The 27,034-nt window shown below is 45.1% G+C and overlaps 1 protein-coding gene across 3 annotated transcripts in view; it reads left to right on the plus strand.

The window, feature by feature from the left end:
* The first annotated feature begins 493 nt into the window (after positions 1-493).
* The window catches only part of ASTN1 (astrotactin 1), a 117,717-nt gene continuing 91,176 nt past the window's right edge, over positions 494-27,034 (plus strand). For 2 of the 3 annotated variants that reach the window (XM_075616643.1, XM_075616642.1), the window contains exon 1: positions 21,473-22,748. In XM_075616643.1, the coding sequence (XP_075472758.1) occupies positions 22,478-22,748 (271 nt within the window). In that variant the 5' untranslated portion in view covers positions 21,473-22,477. Of the gene's footprint in view, positions 1,292-21,472; positions 22,749-27,034 lie in introns of those variants that run through there. The other variant, XM_075616644.1, reaches the window with a different exon arrangement.

Raw genomic sequence — 27,034 nt, forward strand, 5'->3', positions numbered from 1 at the left:
CTCCCCCTCACACAATTCCCCCCACAAGATATATACCAAAAAACTTCCCACCCCCCACTGCAAAAAACTTCCCACTCCCGAATACATTTAAAAAAAATCCCCACCCCCCAAATATATACAACCCCCCCAAATGCATACAAAAAACACCTACCCAATACATATGTAAGGAGGTCACCCCCGGTTCCCCTGATCTTCCTTTTGCCCCCTGCCTTACCCCTGTGGCAGTGGGGGAAGGGGATGGCGACTTCTCCCGGCGGGCCCCGCCCTCTTGGTTGTGGCGCGAGCTTCGCCCCTGCGCAGTAAAGATCGCGCACGCGGTCCCCATAGAAAAGAGCTGTACCAAGAACTACAATTCCCAGCAGCCTCTGGGGAATGCACTTTCACCCTTGTCACAGGCAGCATTGAAGCCAATAGAGCTGGCAGCTTCTCATGCTGCAGAGTTGCAACAATGTTGTGTGCAGACAGGGTTTTTGTCAGTCAGAGCGAGGAGCAGCCAAGGGAAGGAGGTAGGGTACAGGAGTCAGTGACTCCCTGTACTAGGCCAGCAACCCCCAATGCCCGAGATAGCCCTGACTCACCCAGTGGAGTGAGTGTTGCCAGGGACAGCCCTCAGGTTAGGGACCCTGTCACTTACATCAGTTGGAGCAGGGGAGCTGTGAGGGAAGGAAGGGTGCAGGGAGTGAGTGCAGCTCTTGCACCCAGATAGGTATCCACATACCAGGTAGGTCCCTACTCCCCATCAGGTTAGTGGGTAATTGAATAGGGACGGCCTAAGATAGGGACGCTGCCCTTAGTGTCAGTGTGCTGTCTTGTCAGGGTCAAGGCTGTCAGTGCCGTGAGGTCTGACAGGCAGGCACAGTGTTGCGCAGCACGTTGGCTGCAAGCATCCAGTGGGTCACAGCTTGTTGCTGCAGGCGCTGGGATCAGTTAAGTAATAGTGAGGCAGAAGGGACTCGGGTAGTACGGGAGGAGGTAGTGCGGGTGCAGGGGGTCAGGGACCACTGCATACAATAGGCTACCCCGCAGGCCCCTAGGAGTTTTCCCCAAAGCCATTACAGGTTGCTGTGCTGTAGGGACGGCCTATAGTATAGCGCGTGTCCCTGTAGTTCAGAAGGAACCCCATAGGGACACAGCGGACGCTGCGCCACCGTGCAGCGAGTGGGCGCAGTTCTTTGTTGCGGCTGCAGCAGTTCTCCGGGTGGGATCGCCCTGGAGGTGGTTCCGGTGTTCTTCGGTCGCCGGATCCTTTGCGAAGCCAGTTGGAGATCCAAGCACCGGAGTGCTCGGGCAGGTACTATTAAATCAACAAGTGCACCAACGGGCCCTTAGTTTAATAGTGACTGCGCAGTCACCCACATTCTCTCTCCAAGAGTGCGGGACATTGGGTGGGAACTACTGGACACTGGGTGGGATCACCTGGTGTTGGGGAAATGTTCTGCGTGACGCCGTAATCAGTGTTGCCTCTGGGGAGGGACACCTGTTATATTCAGTGTGATAATATATGTGTTGTATGCTGTACCAAAGTAAAAGGTATTTGGTTATATCACATACGTGTATATGGTTATTGTATGATGTCCTGCGAGGAACAATTCCTGCTCTGCTAGGAACCATCGCAAGTGGAGGCGCTGCACCGAGTAAGTGGTTACTCATAGTATCATAATTGCCCCAGGTTCCCCTTGGCGGAAGCTCAGCCCTCCTGTGAGCGAACAGGTAACGCACCACACGCTGGTAACACTGTACATTCTCCGCACCCACACTATAATCTGTGATTGGGTGGGGGAATACCCGTTACACATATTAAAAAAAAATATATATGTATACACACAAAATACCCAAACCCCCCCCAATACATATAAAAAATACCCCAACCCCCCCAAGAACATATACAAAATACCCCAATATACAGTGTGTATGTATATATATATATATATACTGTGTATATATATATATATATATATATATATATATATATATATATATATATAAAATTATATATAAATAAATATATATGTATTGGGGGGGGGGGTATTTTTTTGATGTGTGTGTGTGTGTGTGTGTGTGTGTGTGAGTATATATATATATATATATATGTATATATATATATATATATATATATATATATATATGGAGAAAAAAACAAAAAACAGGCGCACTCATAGTGTAGTAAGGTTAACAAATTTATATATGGGACTGGTAAAATATGAACTGTTCACTCACAAACAGAGAATAATAAATCGCATGTATGAGATTGTACTCAATCGCCAGCATGTAGAGTGGGAACTCGACTGCAACTCCGGATTGAAAGCCGTTTTAGTCACTGTGTTGGGGGGAATCCGTGGTAACAATTCGTGTATCGAAGATAACCAGGCATATCCTCGCTGTTCAGGTGTCTCACTCGTTGTAGAGGGCTTCCAGGTCAGCGTCGTCACTCACAATGCATAGAATGCATGGAAGGCATCACATCCCAGCCTCTGTCTAAAAGCTGTGTTTAAAACAGTATGCATTGGCTTGAGGATTTGCTTGTGTAATACGAGCTTGAGACAAAAGGTGACACTGTGCTCATTTGCATGTCACTTCCCAGAATCCCTTGCTGCAGTGGAAGCGCTGTGTGCTGGGTGATAATGGGGAAAGATAGGGTTGCAGACCTGTCTAAGACATGCAAATGATCATACAGGAATATTTACAGTTGCTTTATGCTTTACTGTGGAGGGTTTTTGTCACTTTTTTTACCCACCATAACCTTAATAATTGTGGTATATATATATGTAACCCTGTTTCCCCATCTCCCCCCCCCCCCCATGTCTACAGGAGTGTGAGGGATGCATGGGGGCTGGTTACAGGTGTAGTGGTGCGTTCCTGTGAGGAACAGGAGGGCCTGATCTTCCCGCAATGTTGTGGGGGAGCCAGGACCGGGCTTCTGGGGTGGTAGCCTCCATATTATCTCAGTGGTGCAGCGCCTCCATCTTCTATACTCCCAGGGTAATGGGAAAGGACCGGTATAGAAGAACCCCTCGGGTCCCAGGTTTATACTCTCCAAATCACACACAGTCTTTACGGGTGTAGAACAGTCTTTTTATTTGACAGGGCAACGATATCCCAACGATAAGGCTTCCAGCATGTCAGGACGAGCTCACCACAAACGAGGCGGGACCGCGGTGCTGAGGTGGGATAGGATATAACGCCACCCACAGCCACGAGGGCACGTCTTGAGAGTAGAGTGGTCCGGGAGTCCGAGTCGGGGCAGGAGAGGTACGGATGGTAGAGGGTGCTGTTCGCCAAGTCTGGGGTTAGAGAGAAGGACGTAATCGTTTACCGTTTGCCGGGCTCGGGGTGCCAGAGGTGCGGAGAGTCGTATTGCCGTACGCCAAGTTCGGGATGCCAGAGGTGCGGATAGTCGTAGAGGAAGCCGGTTCGGTACACGAGGAAGACTGCAAAACAAGACAGGACAAGACAGGACTAGGGAGGCAGAGAGTGATGAGAACAACTGGTTCTATGCTCAGCCGACGAGTTAATGAAGCTGCAGGGTATATATAGGCAAGAGGGTCCAATGGCAGAGTAGCAAGGTGGGGGTGTGTGAATGGGCCAGGCTGAGACAGGGATAGGTCTAGATGAGTTCCTGGAGGAGGGGCTATAGATCCTAGAAGAACTGGTATATTGGATTGCAGCATTGGAAATAGGTACTGTGCCTTTAAGAGGCTGGTGCGCCTCCGTGTGGCCGCGCCTCCGTGTGGCTGCGCCTGTGGATGCGTGAGCGGGCACACGCCCAGACCCGAAGGCAGAAGAAGAGGACTGACGTGCGCAAGCGCACACAGGGGAAACGGAGCTCGGCGTCCTGGAGGAGGGATCCGTGTGAGACGCGGGAAGCCCTGGCAGGGCTGCAGGTAAGTGGGGAGCACGCAGAGAGTGGCGTGACTCCCCGTTCGTTACAGTACCCCCCCCTTCAGGGGCGACCTCCGGGCGTCCATGACATGGCTTGGAGGGATTCCTACGATGGAAAGCCTGGACGAGTCGAGGTGCGTGGAGATCCCGGTGGGGAATCCATGAATGTTCCTCTTGTCCGAACCCCCTCCAGTGGACCAGGTATTGTACTCCTCCTCTGGAAATCCTAGAATCCAGGATAGACTGGACCTCGTACTCCTGCTGGCCTTGGATCAGAAGAGGAAGTGGAGGAGAAGTGGTCTTAGAAAAGCGAGGACTCTGAAATGCTGGTTTAAGCAAAGATACATGGAAGACTGAAGGAATCTTCATCGAGGGTGGAAGGCGCAGGCGATAAGCCACAGGATTAATCCTCCTGACCACGGGAAAGGGACCGAGGAACTTGGGTGCTAGCTTCATGGTAGGAACCTTTAGTCATATATTCCTGGAAGAAAGCCAAACTCTGTCTCCTGGAGTGAACTCCGGGACCTGGCGTCGAAGGCGGTCTGCCTGGAGTTTCTGTCTCCCTGTGGCCACTTTTAAGTTCTCCTGAATCCTCCTCCATAAGTCTTTCAGCCGGGAGATGCGCTTGTCAACCGCTGGTACTCCTGAGGATAGAGGGGAGAAGGGTAAACGGGAAGGATGAAAGCCACAATTTATAAAGAAGGGAGATTCTTGAGTGGAGTCATTGCGAAGGGAGTTAAGAGCAAACTCGGCCCAAGGAAGCAGATCCACCCAGTCATCCTGTGTATCGGTTATAAAACATCGAAGGTATTGTTCCAGGTTTTGGTTGGCCCTCTCCGTCTGCCCATTGGTCTGTGGGTGGTATCCAGAGGAGAATTGCAGTGAAATACCCAATTTTCAAGAAAAGGCTCGCCAAAATCTTGACACGAATTGGGACCCTCGATCAGAAACGATGGTTGAGGGCACTCCATGAAGGCGAAAAATTTCCTGGACGAAAACATCCGCAAGCCTGGAGGAATTCGGAAGACCCCTCAAGGGAACAAGGTGCGTCTGTTTGGAAAAACGATCAATTACCACAAGAATAGTATTCATCCCTTTCGAGGTTGGGAGCTCTACGATGAAATCCATAGAAATATGGTTCCAAGGCCAATCTTGAATGGGTAAAGGAAGGAGAAGACCTGCTGGTCTGACCCGGGGTACTTTGTTGCGAGCGCATGTGCCACAGGCTTTTACAAACTCCTCCACATCCTTAGCCCTCTCTGGCCACCAGAAGGTACGCTGGACAAGGTCGTTGGTTTTCCGTATCCCTGGATGTCCTGCCGATTTAGAGGAATGGCACCACTCGAGGACTCTCTTGCGATGTTGGGGTGCCGTGTAGAGTCTTCCCTCCGGAACCTTGAACCCCATCGGAGCCCGAGATTGCTCGGATCGAATCTTGTCCATGATATCAAAGGAGTTCGTGGACACAATAAATTTAGAGGGAATTATCGTCTCTAGCTGCTCTTCAGACCTATCCTCTGCAAGGAACTGTCGGGACAGGGCATCCGCCTTCAAGTTTTTGGAGCCAGGAATGAAGGAGATGAGGTAATTGAACCGCGAAAAGAATAGTGCCCAGCGGGCTTGTCGAGCGCTCAAACGACGTGCCCCTTCTAAGTAGAGAAGGTTCTTATGGTCTGTGAGTATGGTTATGGGTGTCTCTGTACCTTCTAAGAGGTGTCTCCATTCTTCTAATGCCAACTTGATTGCCAAGAGCTCCTGGTTACCGACATCGTAATTCCGTTCTGCGGAAGAGAATCTCTTCGAAAAGAAGGCACATGTGTGTAACCTGGCTAAGGGAGAAGTCCTTTGGGACACGACAGCACCAGCCCCGATGTCAGAGGCATCCACTTCCAGAGTAAATGGAAGTTTAGGGTCTGGGTGGGTGAGGATAGGGGCAGACACAAAAGCCTTTTTTAGAAGATTAAATGCCCGTATGGCGGTTTCGGACCATGATGAGGGATCTGCACCTTTCTTGGTTAGAGCAGTGATGGGAGATACCGTAGAATAAAAATTGCGAATGAAGCGCCGATAATAGTTTGCAAAACCTAGAAAGCGTTGCACGGCTTTGAGGGTGGTCGGACGGGGCCAGTCCAAAATGGCCTTAAGTTTCTCTGGATCCATATTGAAGCCGGAGTCAGAGATAATGTATCCCAGAAATGCCACGGACGTCAGATGGAACTGGCATTTCTCCAATTTCGCAAAGAGATGGTTCTCCCGGAGGCGTAACAGCACCTGTTGAACGTGTTTGATGTGTTCTTGAGTGGATTTAGAAAAGATTAGGATGTCGTCTAAGTAGACGATAAGGAATTTGTTAAGAATGTCCTGGAAAATCTCATTGACAAAATCCTGAAAGACTGCGGGTGCGTTGCATAGACCGAACGGCATGACCAGGTATTCATAGTGGCCGTCATGCGTGTTAAAAGCAGTCTTCCACTCGTCCCCCTCACGTATCCTTACTAGATTGTAGGCGCCTCTTAGATCCAGTTTAGAAAAAATAGTAGCTCCCTGAAGACGGTCGAAAAGTTCCGATATCAAGGGCAGCGGGTAGCGGTTCTTGCGCGTGATGTTATTCAAACCCCGGTAATCGATGCATGGACGAAGAGAACCGTCCTTCTTTTTTACGAAAAAGAAGCCTGCTCCGACTGGGGAGGAAGATTTTCGGATGAAACCCCTCTCTAAATTCTCTGCAATGTAAGTGTTCATGGCTTTAGTCTCTGGGAGAGAGAGTGGGTAGGATCGTCCCCTGGGAAGAGCTGCCCCGGGCAGCAGGTCAATCGGGCAGTCGAAAGGTCGGTGCAGAGGTAGAACCTCGGATCGTGCTTTGTCGAACACATTGCGGAATTCCAAATACACAGAAGGCAAGGAGTCGACCTTCTCTGGCAGGGTACACAACCCACCAACCTTCTGAAATATCCTAGTACAGGACTTGGCACATGGAGCACCCCACTGGATGGGTTCCCGATCTGTCCAGTCGATGCGAGGATTATGGACTTGGAGCCAAGGAAGACCCAAAATCAACTCAACGGAGGGAGTGTGGATAACATCGAGGGTAATGATCTCCGTATGAACGTCGACGAACTGCAGTAGAAGAGGCACCGTTTGTAGCGTGATGAATGCTGGCTGTAGGGGTCGACCGTCAATGGCCTCCAGACCCACCGGCGTCCTCTTACTGATAAGTTGAATATTGTTCCGTCTAGCAAAGGTTTGATCGATGAAATTGCCTGCGGAACCGGAGTCTATGAACGCCTGTGCTTGAGTATGAAACCCCTCTCCAGACAGTGTTACTGGCAACAGTATCCTGGTGGGAAGGAGGTCTTTGATGATGGGAGAGAGAGACAGTATTCCCAACGAGACTCTCGGGGATCTCATTGGGAGTTGGCGTTTCCCGGCTTGTGGGGACACTGGAGTACTAAGTGACTGGAATTGCCACAGTACATGCTGAGACCGGCATTGCGCCAGTGTTGCTTCTCGGCAGAAGACAGCTTATTACCTCCCAACTGCATTGGTTCCGGGACATCCCAGGATGGAGGTGTTGGAGGCACGAATGATGGGGCAAGAGGCCTTGAAACCCGTTGATGGTAACGAGAACGTTCAATCTTCCGCTCCTGCAGACGCTGGTCCACCCGAATGCACAGACCGATCAAATCCTCTAGGTCAGTGGGACATTCCCGCGCCGCGAGTTCATCCTTTAGGGATTCTGACAGGCCTTGCCAAAACGCAGAAGATAGTGCTTCATTGTTCCATCCCGTCTCAGCAGCAAGGGTGCGGAACTCCACAGCGTACCGGGCAACGGAACGATCTGCCTGGGTTATGTGGTGGAGAGAATAAGCTGCCGTTAATTGCCGTGCAGGGGTGTTGAAGACTCTTCGGAACTCATGGGCGAAGAGGTCGATGTTCTGTGTGATGGGCCCTTGTTGTTCCCAGATGGGAGAAGCCCAGGCCAGCGCCTCGTCGGTGAGAAGAGCCACGATATAGCCGACCTTAGAAATGGAAGAGACAAAACGAGAGGGCGAGAGTCGGAATTGGATGAAACATTGATTAAAGAAACCCCTACATCCTTGGGGATCCCCAGCATAGCATTTGGGAGCAGGAATACGGGGTTTCAAAGCAAACGGAGGTGCCGGAAAGGCTGTTGCGGAGGCTGTGGGAGCCATGGGTGAAGGTTCCCGACTGGAAGGTCGGACTTGAATGGTAAGGGAATGAAGGCTCTGCTGAAACATATCCATCCGCCTATCAGCTTGTTCCAGATAAGTCTCTAGCCTGGTGAAGAGATTCGTGTGGGAATTTAAAGTACGCTCCACCTCAGCGGGGTCCATGTTTGTTGGTCTGAGCATAATGTCAGGACGAGCTCACCACAAACGAGGCGGGACCGCGGTGCTGAGGTGGGATAGGATATAACGCCACCCACAGCCACGAGGGCACGTCTTGAGAGTAGAGTGGTCCGGGAGTCCGAGTCGGGGCAGGAGAGGTACGGATGGTAGAGGGTGCTGTTCGCCAAGTCCGGGGTTAGAGAGAAGGACGTAATCGTTTACCGTTTGCCGGGTTCGGGGTGCCAGAGGTGCGGAGAGTCGTATTGCCGTACGCCAAGTTCGGGATGCCAGAGGTGCGGATAGTCGTAGAGGAAGCCGGTTCGGTACACGAGGAAGACTGCAAAACAAGACAGGACAAGACAGGACTGGGGAGGCAGAGAGTGATGAGAACAACTGGTTCTATGCTCAGCCGACGAGTTAATGAAGCTGCAGGGTATATATAGGCAAGAGGGTCCAATGGCAGAGTAGCAAGGTGGGGGTGTGTGAATGGGCCAGGCTGAGACAGGGATAGGTCTAGATGAGTTCCTGGAGGAGGGGCTATAGATCCTAGAAGAACTGGTATATTGGATTGCAGCATTGGAAATAGGTACTGTGCCTTTAAGAGGCTGGTGCGCCTCCGTGTGGCCGCGCCTGTGGATGCGTGAGCGGGCACACGCCCAGACCCGAAGGCAGAAGAAGAGGACTGACGTGCGTGCACGCACAGCGGAAACGAAGCTCGGCGACCTGGAGGAGGGATCCTTGTGAGACGCGGGAAGCCCTGGCAGGGCTGCAGGTAAGTGGGGAGCACGCCAAGAGCGGCGTGACTCCCCGTTCGTTACACAGCAGCCACAAAACAATCGCCAGAGCCAAGTACAACCTGCTCAACTCCCCACGACCTCCTCCTCTCCTTCCCTCCAAGTCACTCGGCCGACAGGATGGTCTGAGCTAGGGCGGCAATACCCCGTGGCCCACCCCCGAAGTTATTCTCGGGGTGGGTCTGGATTTCAATTCCCATTACCCCTGGCAGCGGGGTGAGGGCATTGGTCCACCAGTCTATGGTTCTATCAGCTCTACTTACAGATGCTGATCGGTTTGGTTCCTCTCGCTCTCAACCGGCATGCTGCGCCGGGGAGCTCGTAGCCTCCCGATACTCCTCGGACCGTTCCGCAGGACTCGTGGCTTACGGCCTAATACTCAGCAGCTTTAGACCCTTGGTCTCTCTGCTCGCTCGAACTCTTCCTTAGCGGACCCTCAATAAGAACCAACATGGCACACACAGCAATCGTGAAGACAACTCTCACTCGCCGGAGTGGGCTGCTAAATATAGAGCTAGCCCCTCCCCTCCTGGTGTCAGCAGAACCTCCCTCTTGCTCACGCCTGCAGCAGAGTCCAGGCCGGCATCTACCATTCAGGTTAGAGCTATGACGGGGGAAAACCCATAATGATTACTGGCGCCTGATCTTAACAGGACTTACCACAGTAGAAGGAAGATAGGTATAGCCTGTGCTGTTTACAGGGGGCTACATATATATATATATATATATATATATATATATATACATATATATACATATACATATATATATATATATAGCAACTGTAAATATTCCTGTATATATATATATATATATATATATATGCAAATATAGCTGTATGCTCATCTGCATGTCTTAGGCAGGTCTGCAACCCCGCCTTTCCCCATTATCATATATATATACAGTGTTCGACAATCCTATACATTTACACGCCCGGGGCGGGTGGATTTAACCCCCGGGCGAGTAAATATTGTTTTTTTAAATTTCCCCCCGCTCGCGCTGAAATTTCTCTGCTCGCGCTGAAAAAAAAAAATCCCCCTACCTAACAGCAGATTGGCGCGCGCTCCCAGGCTTTGTGGGCGCGCGGCCAGGCTCTATATGAGCCCGCCCCCAACGAGCGGCCATTTTGTTTTTCCATGGAGGACACAGTAAGTACTATCTGTGCCTTCCCCCTGTCCCCGGCGCTCCCGCTACCCGCAGTTATGGAGGTGGTAGCGGGGGTGTTCTCCTGTCCCCGGTGCTCCCCCCGTGACAGTCCCTCAGGTCCCCGCTTCCCCCTGTCACCGTGTGACAGCCCGCGGGGCAGGAGATGGGAGCGGGGATGTCCCTCCGGTTCCTGCTTACCCCTGTCACCGCGGGGCAGGAGATGGGAGCGGGGGTGTTCTCCTGTCCCCGCTTCCCCCCTGTGTCAGCCCGCGGGGCAGGAGATGGGAGCGGGGATGTCCCTCAGGTCCCCGCTTCCCTCTGATCCCCCCCACGTGCCCGGTGCTCCCGCTGCCTGCATGGAGGTGGTAGCGGGGGGTTTCTTCCCCCCACCACTGTCCCCGGAGCTCCCGCTGTCTGCGCGGGAGGAGGGGGGGGCGGGTGGTGGTGCTGGTCTCGGCATTTCCTCTGTTCCGACCCCCCTCCGTCTGTGTAGAGTGAGAGAGAGTGTGTGTGTATGGGAGTGTGTGTATGTGTGTGTATATGGGAGTGTGTGTGTGTGTGTGTGTATATGGGTGTGTGTGTGTGTATATGTGTGTGTGTGTGTATATGGGTGTGTGTGTGTATATATGTGTGTGAGTGTGTGTATATGGGTGTGTGTGTATATGGGAGTGTGTGTGTGTGTATATATGGGAGTGTGTGTATGTGTGTGTGTGTGTGTGTGTATATGGGAGTGTGTGTGTGTGTATATGGGAGAGTTTGTGTATATGGGATTGTGTGTATATGGGAGTGTGTGTGTGACACCAGAGGTACCCCCCAATCAGTCAGTCCCCCCCACCTAGTCAGTCAAAGTCACCCAGTCAGTCATCATCTCCTCACCCAGTTCCCCCCATCAGTTCCATCCATCAGTCAGCCCCCCCCTATCTCCTCTCTCTCTCTACTCTCTCTGTCTCTCCCCTCCCTGTCTCTCTCCCCTCCCTGTCTCTCTCCCATACACTCTGTCTGTCTCTCTGCCCTACACTCTGTCTGTCTCTCTCCCCTACACTCTGTCTCTCTCCCCCACACTCTCTCTGTCTCTCTCCCCCACACTCTCTCTGTCTCTCTCCCCCACACTCTCTCTGTCTCTCTCCCCACACTCTCTCTGTCTCTCTCCCCACACTCTCTCTGTCTCTCTCCCCCACACTCTCTCTGTCTCTCTCCCCCACACTCTCTCTGTCTCTCACTCTGGATCTGGATATCTTATTTACCCTATATATCTTAACCCTATACTACACCGAAATAACTTATACTGCTTTCTTCCAGATCTAACTCTCGAGCTTCACACAGGAAACATCGGAATCCCCCCTAACCCAGAAGACAGATAGGGAACACCTCCCCTCCAATGTATAAGATTGCTGGAATGAAGGTACCTGGACATTAAGGGACTGCGGATCAGGCTGCTTTAGATATTGTGAAGCGGGGACGTCCAGACACTGGTTAAGGGGTTCAGGAAACTAGTCATTCACATCTGGCTTTTATTTCTAGATCCAACATACACACACACACACACACACACACACACTGACTAATTGTAGTATAAAGTAATACAATAAATACATTTATGTCAAAAACGAATGTTGTTCTGACTAGGAATTTATTAAATGTATTTTATTTATATATTTTATTTTAAAGTGGGGTTGGGGGCGGGACTAAGGGCGGGGTTGGGGGCGGGACTAGGGGCGGGGTTGGGGGCGGGACTAGGTGGCGAGTAGATTTTTTGGTTGGGCGAGTAGATTTTTGGGTGATTTGTCGAACACTGTGTATATATATATGTGTGTATGTATGTATGTATGTATGTATGTATGTACGTATATATATATATATATATATATTTATATATGTATTGGGGGGGTTGGGGTATTTGTTATATGTATTGGGGGGGTTGGGGTATTTTTTATATGTATTGGGGGGTTGGGGCATTTTTTGATGTATGTGTGTATGTGTGTATGTATATATATATATATATATATATATATTATATTATATATACACATACATACACATATATATACATACATACACATATATATACATACATATATATATATATATATATATATATATATATACATACATACACACATATATGTACACACATACACACATACACACACACACACACATCAAAAAATGCCCCAACCCCCCAATACATATAAAAAATACCCCAACCCCCCAATACATATAACAAATACCCCAACTCCCCAAATACATATAAAAAATACCCCATCCCCCACCAAAAAAAAAATATAAAAATCAGACTTACCTGGGGGATGGTCTCAGGTCAGGCTTGGTGGCTGGGGGGGCGGTGTGCCGGTGGCTGCCGAGAGGTAGTTGTAGGGGGGGGGGGGGGAGGGGGCAGTGACTTTTATGGTCAAAAGAAGGAACCAGATAGTCCATTTCCTTTTGACCTGGACTTCACTCTTGTTGTCTTATGTATCTATACCCTATGTATGTGTTGTGTGCAGACATTCACGTATATTTCATATTTATATACTATTGTTTATATAGTTACAGTACATGCTGTTATTGGTGAGATTTGCTTGAATTGATAGGTTTTGAATTCTATTGGCACATTGACCCCCCTCATACAATCAATTTTTTTACTGTGTATAGCACTACTATTGATTATATTCATTAGAGTTTTTCTAGGCATCCCCCCAATGTGGGTTTTATCATCAAAGATAGCGTGGATTTCATCTTTATTATAGGACTTGATCACTATCACATAGGGGATCTGGAGCCAGTTAACAGGTATTTATTTAAGCGAAACAGGCTGATTCTTAATTCTGCTTTTAATTTTGCTTTATTCTCAGGTCATTTTGGATTTATTCCACTTAGAAATGAGAACCATGATCTTTTAACCAGGGCCACCGACAGGTCTCCCGGGACTACAGTCTTTACTGGGGTCCCGGGTTGTTGAGTAGGAGTGGGGGTCAAGTTGATGACCTGTGGGTATTCTGGGTATTTTTTTTTTACTCGGGTGTTTGTCCAGTCAAGTTGGGAAGGGGTGTAGGGAGGCGGGGAGAGTTGCGTCCTGTCAAGCACGGTGAGGGCCAACCGTCCGGCAAATCACAGACTTGCCAGCCTCCACCTCCAAGCCCGGGAAACCCCCCCACCCCCCATCCTTCCATGTTGGTGGCCCTGCTGATAACATATGAGCATGTGGCGTCAGTCTGGGTTTAGCTGGCACTGCTAATGACACAACTACCATGTCCCCAGTGCAATACAAATTGTTATGTTCAAAACACTTCTCTTTCAGACCCTCAAACATTTTGCATATACAAATAGCTACCACTGTAGCAGTCCTGGACATTTTGATATGGCCGTTTAGCCAACGGGACATTTGCCCACCGCAGGTAATGTGTCCCCTTGCCCTAATAACTTTAATTCCTTACCCTAAATACCTTACCCCATTAAACCCTTACTCTAAAAACCTTACCATTAAAGCCTTACTCCTTAAACACCTTACCCTAAAAACCTTAACCCCTCACCTCCTTACCCTAAAAACCCTAAACATAAGTACTTACCCTAAAAACCTTACCCCATTAACCCCTTACACTAAAAACCCTAACAATCACCAACCTTGGGGCTGAAACGGCCAGCAGCTAAATGGCGAAGAACAAGTCTCCCTCGGCAGCTGGATGTCTGCGGTGAAATGGCCATGTCTAATAGTCCCATTCCGCTACTGTAGTTCTTGTTATCGTGCTGGATGGAGGTACTTGCAAGCAAGCCCCCTAACCTATGCAGCTTACCATACACAAAATAATTTCTCGTTAATAGGTTCAGCTGGTCTTACCGGTCCCAAAACATGTAGTGTACCTGCTATATAGATAAAGTGGGTAGGTATGCTATCTTCTTTCCAACCATGGAAAGGATGTGCTGTTTTTACTGTAACCTTCAAAGTGGAGGGGTTCGCTATGTTTGTCCCCAGTGTGGGTCTATCAGACAGTCTTGGGGTTTTCAGCTGAAAATGACCCGAACGACTGCTTCTCCAGATACAGAATAAGGCCCTAGCTCACTTACCTTAGATTTTCTGGCCTTTGTGGTCACTATTGGAACATTCATCTGCTACTTCTCCTACTACACAGTAGCCTACATCATACTGTGTGCCTCAGTTGATATCTACTCTCTTCTCTGAATTACAGCCTATGATTGGCAATATTTGTTCTTTAAACATTGTATTCTACAAAAAAAAATTATCTTCGTAATATACTGTATCATTGCATCATTGAATTTGCTTGCCCTGTTTTTTAATAAAAAATATATACAGTATATTATCTTAATTACAGTTGCAGACCCAGAAATTGAATGTAGGCTGATTATTCTGTGTGACAGAACGGTCCTTTAGTAGATTTGCTAGCTTTGTACTTCCTTAACCCCAGCCTTGCACTTTTCAATGCGTTGCTGGTCTGCAAAGAGGTTGATGCAGATTTGTCTGCAGCTTTGGAGGAAAGAATCCTGGCAGGAATAGGGATCTGAAAGTAAAACAAACACAGTCCTCATTTGCATGTCTGCACCCAGAATCTCAGTACGGTACATGAATTGCATGCTCTGTATGATGTTTTCAAGACCAAAATAAAATGTAGGCTTGTTGATGCTTTGTGAGAACTGTGGATGGGTCTTTTGTTCTTTTATCATTAGGCAGATGGGTATTTACTGTCCCCATTTGGCCATTACAGATAATCATTATTACCATTCCAATGTATAGAGTAAAATAACATGCTCTATTCCCTTACTTGCTTACCTGGCCTCATTCCTCTTGTCTTGTCCCAACACTCACATCGTCAACTCCTGCCTCTGCTCTTGCAACTTTCCAGAATGCAATAGTTACACCAATTCTCATAATGAATACCCTACACCTACATGCTCCACTATCGTCTCTCCATTTGCTGTGCCCAAGGCAGTCTCCTCTGTACCCCACTTTTCTCTACTGCCCTGTCACACCACAAGCATTTCTTGCTTGCTGCATCGTGCCTCTGGAATTGCCTAACACTAACTTATCCAATAAACATCTTTGTTACCCATATTCAAGTCCAGTCTGAAAAAGGACTTTCACAAAGAATGATCCCACTTAGCTTGAAATAAAGAACAACTTCATGTAGTTGGCTTTCTGAACCTCTGGAGTGCCGCAGGACCCAGTAGTGAATTGTTGAGCCATTGAATGGGTTAAGCATAATATATATTCTTTTGGTGGAGTGGAGGAAATGGGTAAGCCAATGAAAGTGTCTTCAGTACCCAGCACCGAGGCCACGGACAAGTGGTGGGTGTGGGAGTTTGAGCTAGCTGGGAATGTGTGTGTTAACCACTGACAAGAAAGCAGTTGAGAGGAGAAGGCATTTTGCCGGAGCAAAGTCTTTCTCAACACAGTGACATCACATAATAGGTAGAGGATATTAAACCTGTTTCTACTTACCATTAACCTACCAGTTTACAACATGATTAAGAATATTTATTGGTGTCTGTTTTTTGTGTGAAAAATGCAATACTGTATTTACCCAGAATAAACCCCTTGAACATCTCTTTGCTATTGATTCACTTTGGTCATAGCTGAGACCGCGTTTTTCAATGAAGCATTTTGACAGATTGGAAAACATGTCTATAACGGCCGATCCAAATTCACTCATGTGGTCGGGAAGCAGGTTTTTTTTATTTTTTATTAGGAAAACATTGTAAGGAGAAGTAACACTGGAACCCTGCAAAGATGTTCTTACACGTTAATATTCTTATATCATTTATTTAGGAGGCAGAACTCTGCAGCCATTGGGAGATTATTTTATAAGGCACGTTTTGTTATACCAGGAATTATTTCTTGAAGAACAGGAACGTTGGGGCCTGGAGGAGATGTTCTTATACAGTCAGTGGTGTGGTTTTGTATTATTTATTTAGGAGAGAAAAAAACATGGTAACCATAGGGAGATGTTCCTGTTTGGTGGGCATCGAATAAAGAATTTCTTTAGCTAAGAGTATCATTGAGGCTTCGAGGAGCTGCTCTCACAAGGGAAGAACTCGAATAACAGGGATTCTTCCTTTAAGACAAGGAACATTGTAGTCACAAGGAGATGTTTTTTTTAGAAGGATTATTAATTCAATGATCGTTTTAGAAGATGGAAAATTGTGGCTATGAGGATATATTCTGGAAAGGTAAGGAGTTTAATAATAGTCATTATTTCTTACGCGCAAGAACATTAGGGCTGTGAGGATATGTTCTTCCAGTTGTAATGATTTGTACAGAAAAAGGCGCGCCCCCACTTAGCCATTCACTTACGTCCATGTTATCTTTAGAACTCATTTTAGTTGCTTAATGTGTCAGATTTTTTCCCCCAGTTAATAACTATCATTGTGATTTTCTATAGGTTGTTTTATAATGCAGTCAGGCTCTATATACCGGATTAGTCACATGAGAAATTGCATGGTCCATTACAATTGGGAAAATTGGTTATATGGCTAAAGTTTCATTTTATTTCAACCCCTCATATTATTATAACGTTGCAAAGCAGTCGGTGTGGCTATTGTTACATTTTTACTAAGCCTTTAAAAAATATATATTATTACATAGTTACATAGTAGATGAGGTTGAAAAAAGACATATGTCCATCAAGTTCAACCTTTGGTGAATTTAAACGACAGATACTCTATCCAATATCTCTACTTACAGTATATTGATCCAGAGGAAGGTAAACAAAAAAAACCCAGTGACATGTCCAATATTCTCATAAGGGGAAAAATAAATTCCTTCCTGACTCCAAGAATTGGCAATCAGATTACTCCCTGGATCAACATCCACTTCTCTTTATTCAGGAAAATAAAGGGGGCCGGAGAGTAGACAGTTAAAGGAAAGGGAGGAGGGAAAGAAGAAAGGAGGGAAGTCCTAATATTACTGAAGCATAAAACAATCAATTACATTACACTACCAGCAATTAGTTTTATATAATGGTACAAAAAAAATGCATGTACATGGTTATGGTTGGAGAGATTTGCCTATTGATAATATAGGTTTGTTTGTTTGTTGACAGAATACTGATTTAATGTACCGTCCTTTATTTCATAATTGGTAGTCGAACATTATACCTTATAGATTATTTATATTGAGTAATATCTTTGCTATGAATCGAAATATTCACTTAATAAGAGTAGTAATAAAGCATAAGACAATAAACATGTTTAAAGAAATTAAGGAAAAAGAAGAGATCCTTAGGATTAATTACATCTACTGCAAAAAAGGCTACATTTTATCACATTCGGAGTTGTTGTTATGGAGAACTCTAGTCCATGTTTTTGGTTTTCACTGATGCGGGCTGGAGAGATGGAAGGGGTCCGAGGTTGCTTCCCAAGCGTGCAACTCCATATCTGTCAGAGAGCATGATAAATATTAATAGCTTGTCTTCGTGTTTCGTAAGATCAGTATGTTTTCTAGAAAGGCGTACCACCCACGGGGTTAGAACCATCCACAAAGCCATAAAGTCAGCCTAAAAAGCTTTATCAAAAAATTCTCAATGGAGATCTACCAAAGCGAGGAGCAGGAGAGAAAGATGTTAGCTGGGAGGGAGGGCGGTATCACAACTGAGTTTCTCCCCCCCCCCCCCCCTCCACCCACAAACAATTTTTATTTGTCTTCAGTTTTGTTTTCAGGGTGGGTGGTGGGTACAGAAACAAAAAAGGGAAAAGGTGGAAGGGGGACTATAAAACCAACATAATTAGATAAACAATACAGTACAGAAATAATAATAACAGTAGAAATAATATTTAACAGTACTAAAAACAAAATATGGGGGAGGGGAAGGTGGCGGCAAGAGATACTAGTGAAAATAATCCTATTTATTTTTCTGCAAAAATTTGTTTACATCTGTATATTTTTTATTGTCGGTCGATATATCTTTTGGGAAGGCCCTTATCCATGGATTCCTCAATCGAGTTGTTTATAAGCATCTTCTTTGTACAGTGTGCTGTAAATACAAAATACCACCTGTGGTGCATGTGCATGTCTCAGACAGGTCTGCAACCCGGTCTTGCCCCATTATTGCTTAGCAAACACAGCTTCAAATGCAGCCAGGGATTCTGGGTAACAACATGCAAATGAGCACAGTGTCACTTTTTACTTCGCATCCATTTTAACATGGACCCCTATAAGCTTATGTCTGCCGTATTACGCAGCTTTTCTGCACAGCCTGGGTTAAAGAAGCGCATAGCCAGTAAACCATCTCACATGTGTAAACTAAAGGTTTTGACGTTCTCTCCCATATTTCACTACACCCTTCTAATTGTTCCCCTAGGTCCTTTTCCAAGCTTTTACAGTATGTGTTCTGCTTTTGCCTTCGTCAGAACCCGGCACAGGAGTTAACAACAAATAGAAAAGGGATGTGAGAGACCTGCAGGAAGGATTTAGCCTTTTTTTTATGAAGCCAGTTCAGATCCCTGCGTCAGCGCCTTGTGATCTTGAGTAAGTCACTTTATCTCCATATACCCAAGGCACTACACATTAGATTGTAAGCTATACAGGGTAGGGACTTCTGTATGACAAATTCCATGTACAGTACAGCATTGTGTACACCACATTGATATATATTTACTTTTTTAGAATTATAATACTGCCATTATTATTATTATTGTTAATAATATTATTATTAAGGGACCCTTACATTGAAAATTACTACATAGAAAAATGACGGCCACTCATGGGAGGTCAAGTTTTAAATACATAGGCCATTCTCAGTAGCGTTGTGCTGAACATGATGTGCTCTGCTGGTCAGGTCTGCTTATTTTCAATGGTATGTTTTTGCAACATATATTCGATTTAGAACGTATGGCTTATTATTCATAACGGAGACCACCCTGGAACTCAACTTGGTGTCTCCTATGAAAGTCAGTAAAAAAAAAAAAAAAATCATAATAATCCACACAGATATAAGTGGAACAATGCCTATAAGCATTTTTCCGTATTAGACTTGATTTTATTTCATTAGGGGTGATACTGGGATGTTGAAGTTATAACCGGAATTATTACATTGGGGCCATTGGGAGATAAGGTTGTTTTCGTGTAAGAAAAGTCCTTGTAGGAAAGCATTGTCATCTGTCATGTTTGACATTCGACAGACAGGTGTGAGAGCTCCAGAGAGGATACACACTCTGTGGGGAACCTTGGAGGGACGAGGAGACTGCAGAAACACAGGAAACCAATGGTTGTTCTGGGCTTAAACCAACACATGAATTACACAGGTCTCCATCAAATAAAGAGGCTACAATGCAGTTGCTTAAATATAATATTTTACTGTGTTTTTTAATCAGGGCGTTGTATCAAAGCACAGTGTGAGCAAACGTGTCAACCTCCACAGACCAAAATCTGTGAGATGAATGGTTCTGGGCCCAAAAATGTCAGATTAATGCAAAAATACTGATTTATCATTGGAGCTCTTTTGAAGTCTCTGAGACAGCTGAAAGAAAACAGTGAGACTGAATCCCTATGTGTAGAGAAAGGAAAAAAAGTAGAGAGCATAAAGCCCATAGTGAACATATGTATGTATGTATGTATGTCTGTATGTATGTATGTCTGTATGTATGTATGTATGTATGTCTGTATGTATGTATGTATGTCTTTATTTATATAACGCCATTAATATCTGTAAGAATCACCGACAATCAATGAGTAGACAGGTCTATGTGTAGGGTTTGACTACTTTAGCATCCCATAGACCAGCCTGGGACATGGAGTGTGTTGATGAAGAGTTATAAGATGCACATATTATATTGGGATGTGTAAAGGTCTGTGTCAACATTCATCATTCTCTCCCCCCCCCCCCCCTTCCCCTACACATTTTTTTATTATCAAAAAACGTAATTACTACACCTGAGCAGCGTAAACTCCTCTCAGATACAAGACTTAATTAACGACTTTATTACATCTGACATAAGGGCAAATTCATAATCATTGACTTCAAAGGGAATTAACAGTGGATCGGGTGCACTATCTTCTACCAGCACTCGATGAATCTGCCCCCATAGACTCATACAAATGAAATAAAAATATTACTGTGTATCAAGACTGGTAAATAAGCATTTGTATACATGTGAAATGATACACACACACACTTTATACAGGCATACCCCGCATTAACGTACGCAATGGGTCCAGAGCATGTATGTAAAGCGGAAATGTACTTAAAGTGAAGCACTACCTTTTTCCCACTTATCGATGCATGTACTGTACTGCAATCGTCATATACGTGCATAACTGATGTAAATAACACATGTGTAACAGGCTCTATAGCCTCCCCGCTTGCGCACAGCTTCGGTACAGGTAGGGAGCCGGTATTGCTGTTCAGGACGTGCTGACAGGCGCATGCGCGAGCTGCCGTTTGCCTATTGGGTGATATGTACTTACTCGTGAATGTCCTTAAAACGAAGTATACCCAGTGACGACTTAACGCATGGGCACGCTGGGCAGTTGCCCGGGGGGCCCACGAGCATCAGTTGATGGTGTTTTACATACAGTATACTGTAAGAGGGAAAGCTTGACATTCCATTGCAAAATGTGCCCGGAGATACACATCCTGAAACCTCAGTCCAAAGGAAAAAAAATCCTTTCATTTCTTGCACACAGTGTCCATATGTTTTGGAAAGAAAAAGGAAAGAATTATCTGCAGAAGAGGAAAAATCCCACAACATTAAACCTTCATTCACAAGACCCCTCAGATCATACTGTACCTACAGGCGTAGCTACTTTAGTATCATTTTTGTAATTACTTTATATACTTATTGTACTCGGCAACTTGAGAGCTGACAAATTCCTCATTGGCGCAAACAAATGCATTAACGGTTAAGTAGGTACCGTCTCCTATATATTTACAATTTCAAAATAATACATATTATTATATGTTGGGGGCATCAAAATAAAAGTATAGTGTTCACTTTATATTAATTTTAAGAACTTCTGGGATGGCTTACAAACATATAGAGCTGCTCTGTGTCTGTATACTGTGCACTTAAATATATATATATATATATCTGTTCAAATAGCTGAACTTGCATCTGTATAGCACGTATTGTCAGGTACCCGGTGGTACAGCAGGGCTGATACACAACCTTTCAGGTGAAAGATGTGTAAGGTAAGAGGGTTAACACAAACTCATCCCGTGTCTTAATAATTTCAGGGAAGGAAAACTCCCCCCAGTTAGTCTCCTCTTTCCACCTTGTTCTGTGCTTGGAATTCATCAGCCCTTGTAAGAGGCAGGATTATGCTGCGTCCATAGTCACTCAGAGCACGCTCCATCCTTCCATTCCTCCATCCCTCCCTCTTCCCCTCCTTCCTCCTCTTTTTCTTTCTCATCCTCCTTTCATCTCTCTCCAATCCCTACCGCCTACAGACAAAAGAAATCACAGACGTGCTAGGGGTCTGCGTTTGCTCTGAGCTGCTTCTGTTGCTGAGCCTTGGGAGAAAGGGCTTTCTTCCTTCTCCTTTTTGCAAAGGGAAAAAAAAACGAGAAACAGGGAAGAAAGAAGGAGAGCGAGAGGCAGAGAAAGAAAGAGCGAGAGAGGGAGGGAGAGAGGAAAGAGGAGGGGGAAGAAATATAAAGGATGACTGATGGGGAGAGGTGATAGGCAGATGTGTCTGTGGATAGAGAGCGTTTATAATGGGCTACTGTGCGCCTGTATGTGAGGAGTAGAAAGATATTGCATGTCTATGTGCAGTGAGGAGTTAAAGGGAGGTATTGTGGGCATATATGCATACTGTGGGTGTTTCTGCAGTGAGGGTTACATAGAGATACTGTCAGGTAGGAGGGAGATGTGTGTCTTTATGCGTATGTGCCTGCAGTGAAGGATTTTAGAGATGTATTGTGCGTGTGCTCTATAGGGATAGAGAGAGATTGTGCGTCTGTGTGTGCATCGAGGGAATGCATAACATGATGTGTTTGCATTTAGAAGCGTAGGGACAAATTGTGTTTGCGTGGAGCACAGGGGGAAATTGTGTTTGAATTGATGGGATACTAAAAAAAATTGGGTTTCTGTGTCTTTATTGAATGTTTGTGAGGAGTATAGAAGAATAATAAGTATCTGTGTGCATCTGCAAAGTGAGAGGAATAGTGAGATACTGTGTGTGTGGATAGCAAATATAGACATGTGTTAAGTACTGTACTTACAGACACTGTTTGTGTGTGTGTGTGTTGTGTGTGTGCAGATAGCCCATACAGATATAGTGTGTGTGGAGAAAACAGATAGATTCTGTGTGCCTGTGCCTGCAGCAAGCATACACATAAAGGAGGAACAGCTGGAAGAACAAAGATGGCTCCTGCCAGTGCTTTCTGGGTGCTTCTGGTCGGTTGCCTCCTGATATCAAGAAGTGGTGGGGAGGACTCCTCCAGAGATCTAGAGTGCAAGATGAAGAGCATCACAGTCTCTGCTCTTCCCTTCCTACGGGAGAACGACCTGAGCATCATGCACAGCCCCTCAGCCTCTGAGCCCAAGTTGCTCTTCTCTGTCCGGAATGACTTCCCGGGGGAGATCGCAGTGGCTGATGACCTGGAGAACACAGAGCTGCCTTACTTTGTGTTGGGTGAGTGTGACCCTACTGTCCTCATCCAGGCACCTTGGCCTCATCCTTCCTCAATACAGATGTGCGAACCTTTCGCATGAAGTCGCAAACAATGCGAAATTGGCACTTTTTAGGCACGAAAAAAGTTGCGGCTTAGTTAAGGTTTGCTGGCGCTTCGCCATACATTGAGGTCAATAGGCTTAGCCATGTTTTGATTTTGAATTTACCCTAAATCGCAAGATTGCAAAAGTTCTAAAGTTGTGATTTTCATAATGGGGACAATATAAATAGGACTTACAGTACACACCATGTGTTTCTGCATTTGCGAGGGAGCTCAGGGTTGTAGAGGGAGTGCACACAGGGATTTGTTCCCTTTCTATCAGCAGTAAACAGGTTACCAGTACACTTCAGATTTAATTAATTAACAAATAAAGTCCTGTTGGCCCTCAAAGGTTTTCCTGAAGTACTACCTCTTACCTATTTTTCCCATTCAAGGTTCCCATGTGTCTGAATAGTTTGTGTATTCACGGCGATCTGCTATGGGTCTCTTCCATGTATCTACTGCCATTTCATAGCATGACGTTGCAGGGATTAAAGTGAACCAGAAATGCATTGCAGGTTGCTCCATTGGTAAAGGAACTGACACATAAATTGTGCACATCTCCAGACAGAAGGGGTTATCACCTGCCTCCTGAGTTCTTGGAGATGACCTCTCACGTCAGGAGAGTGGCTGCTGTAAAGGCATGAACTGACAAAAGCCACCAGAGAAACCACTTTTGTTAAAAAGGAAGGTTCATCCAGTTCATACTTGACCTCTGTGGACATTCAATTTCGTGGATTACCAACTTGGGTCATATTTAACATGGGCTAACAACCTGGGTCAGATTTAACATGGGCTAACAACCTGGGCCATATCTAACATGGGCTTACAGCCTGGGTCAGATTTAACATGGGCTAACAACCTGGGCCATATCTAACATGGGCTTACAACCTGGGTCAGATTTAACATGGGCCAATTACCTTTCTCTTCTAAGCTGTCTCGGTTCAATGACTCAAAGAGATTTGGGAGCCCAAGGCCAACAAAGTTCCTTTATTGGAGAATACTGTACTTAGATGTGAAAGAGTGCGGTTGTATTGAAGTTGATGATATCGCTAATGCTATAAATATGTGAGACAGCCTTTTAAAAAGCAACGCTCACTCAACTTAGTGACACGTAACAGGCCTGTGAAGGGCCTATTCTAGTACAGGAGTGCAAAGACTAAAGAGTAAGTTGTTTGATACTAGTTGCTGATATTACTCCCACTGTGCATACTCTACACCTCCTGTAGTACCAAGGAGCAAAGTGTAGCTATCCTTTATTTAAACATGAACGCATTCTGTGACTTACGATTTTTAATATATAATCAGGCAATAGGGCTCAAAATATATTATGGCATGTGTGTATATATATATATACAGTGGTCGACAAATCACCAAAAAATCTACTCGCCGAACAAAAAAATCTACTCGCCACCTAGTACCACATGTGTGCTTCTTGGGCCAATAGGAGCTCGACACGATGTTAAATCCACTCGCCCGGGGCGTGCAAATGTATAGGTTTGTCGAACACTGTGTATATATATATATATATATATATATATATATATATATATAAAATATAAAGAAAACTCTATATACTAATGTAACAATTAAATTCTATTTTCCTGGAAATTATAGCTGTAGCAGGCGTTATGGCACCGGCTGGTGCATTAGCCCCGCCCCTTTCTGACATGCGGCTAATTCTTTCACAATGCTGTCTGCTCCCATTGGCGCGTTGTGTGTGTCCCCCGCTGTGTCAGCGGGAGCATTAACACCCGTTACATCCGTATGATATTCATCTCATTTGCAAATATGTCCTACGAATACTGTACATAAATAAAACAGCGCAATTAACAGAACAAACAATTACAGTTGCAGACATGATTAATGTGTGACAGTGTTATGAACCTACTTTTTCTAAAAGTGTTAAATACTTCAATAAAATCAGCTGAAGTATTTCTCAGAGGTGGGGCCTGGTAATACAGGTCAGATTGCGTCTCTATGACACTTGGGTGTCTAGCGGATTCTGCAATGACGGATGCTCTTAAGTAGTACTGTTGGTGTGAGTTGGGATGAAAAAACTGATCAAGTTGGGATGAGTAAGATGATCAGTTCATGGGGTAACTTGGCCAGGACGTTTTTTAAAGATTAAGCAGAAAAAATGAGCCTTATGTTTGGATTCCAGGAGTCATCATCCTCATGCAGTAAATACATCACAGTGATAGTTGTTTTGGTTATACAACATGCTAAACTGGCATATAGAACTGTATACAGTGTCCAGATGAGTCACGGGAGCAGTACCAAACATTACATCCCCATACTCAATTATAGGCACTATGATCTGTTAAAGCAGCAATCTGTGCTGTTTTCAACGGCAAGGGGTTCCCCGGATCTGAATCGCATAACTCCAGGTTAGAAGCACCCCCCCTCCCCCCCAATTCCTGAAATATTCAATGTTAAAAATCCCTCAAAAGAATACTTGTCCGGGAGAAACAATATGGCTACTAGTGTCAGCTTTACTGTGGCAGACCATAGAAAGCTGGGACATTAATATAAGATGACTTTGCAGCTTCTGATTGGGTGACCCGGCTGCCGTCTTTGTTTTTCCTTACCAGTACTGGCAAAAAAAGTAAAGCATTAAAGATCACAGCAATCAGAGACTTCCTGATGATTTGAGGGCTGCAGTTCAGTTCTGGAGGACCCAAAGTTCATATAAGGTAGACAAAACAAAAATGATTTTGGTGGAGACTGCTGCTTTAAACTATGAATCTTCTGGTAAAGTAATTGAGGCAAGATTGACTTAAGCATCAAATTCACCATTAGGCATAGGTTTTCATTCAGTGTTTTTATTAATATCCAAATTATACAGGGTTTGAGACTATACTGTGTTTAAACTTGTGTAGGTTGGAAATGCTCCGGTGTGTTAAGGAGTCAAATGAAGATCAATGTTAATCTTCAATCTTCTTTAAAAGACCAGGATAGACAAAAATCCCACACGGATGGGTCTTCAACACATTCAAATATTGTTTTAATACAGATGTTTAAAGACTTTTAGCGACGACATGGCCAGTGGTTGATGTCACAGGTCTTATATGGTCTATTTATACACCTTGGGTCTTTAGAAGAGTTTAATCCATAACGTCATTCTCTTCACCAAAGAGTACATTTAAAAAATAAGAAGACTCAGAAACTTGTCTGCATGTGTAAAGTAGATTACAAACAGACAAAACAAGATATTATCCAGCTGCGTAACAAATCTTCTACAGCTAAAACTGTGCTAAGGAAATACAAAGCCAGCTTTTACTTTGTTTCAGGCACAGCTGGCCTTCTCCTCCTTTTGGCAATGCAAAGCCAGCTGTAGATTGCAAATTCTATACTATTAGATGTCAACCCTACTACATAACAAAAACTATTTGCCCCTTTGAAATACAGTAAGCAACTGAAATAGACCATGTTATTATACCAAATAGAGTTCTGTCATTTCAGCTGTATTCTGAGAGGCATAGATATTCCACCCGTACTCAACCCACTTATCAATAGAAGGTGCCAAAGTCAAGTTGAACATTACAGGTTGGCTTGATTTGGCTGGAGGGTGTCTTATGGCAGAAGAATGCTTAGTAAATATAGCCCTACATCTGTTTCCTGTTGCCTTATGGCCCGTAGAAGTGATGTGATGGATTGCCAACCCAATGACTTGGTAACTCAAATCCTTTTGGCGACCCTATGAGACATGGTGGGTCCATGGAACCAACCCCGCTTACCTAACATCAACTGCATTATAAAAAAAAAATATTGGGGAAAATATGGCAATGAAAAAACTGACTTGCCTATTGAGGGACAGCAGACATAAATGTGACACCTATTTATGGTGTAACTGCAGCGCTCCCTTTGAATTATATCTAGATACATATAACAACCGATAAATTATAAATTCATTAGATAAATAAAAAATGTAGATGTAAAACCAGATAACAATATCATACTGGCCCTTTACAGAACTGCAGCTCAACCTGGAAAGGATCCTCCCTTGAACCTCATAGGGCAGTAGAAGTATAGTTGTGGTGAGCGCAGGAAACCGTGAAAATGTATATGAAAGTCACTCAATTACTGATAAACTACTTCAGAGGAAAAACGAAAAATAACAAAAATATATAAAATAAAATACAAATTTGGGTAATGATGAGGGTGAAAGTTGTCAGGAACAAATGATAACAACTATACTCACACG

The sequence above is a fragment of the Ascaphus truei genome, chromosome 10 (genome assembly GCF_040206685.1).
Source record: "Ascaphus truei isolate aAscTru1 chromosome 10, aAscTru1.hap1, whole genome shotgun sequence".
NCBI lineage: Eukaryota > Metazoa > Chordata > Amphibia > Anura > Ascaphidae > Ascaphus > Ascaphus truei.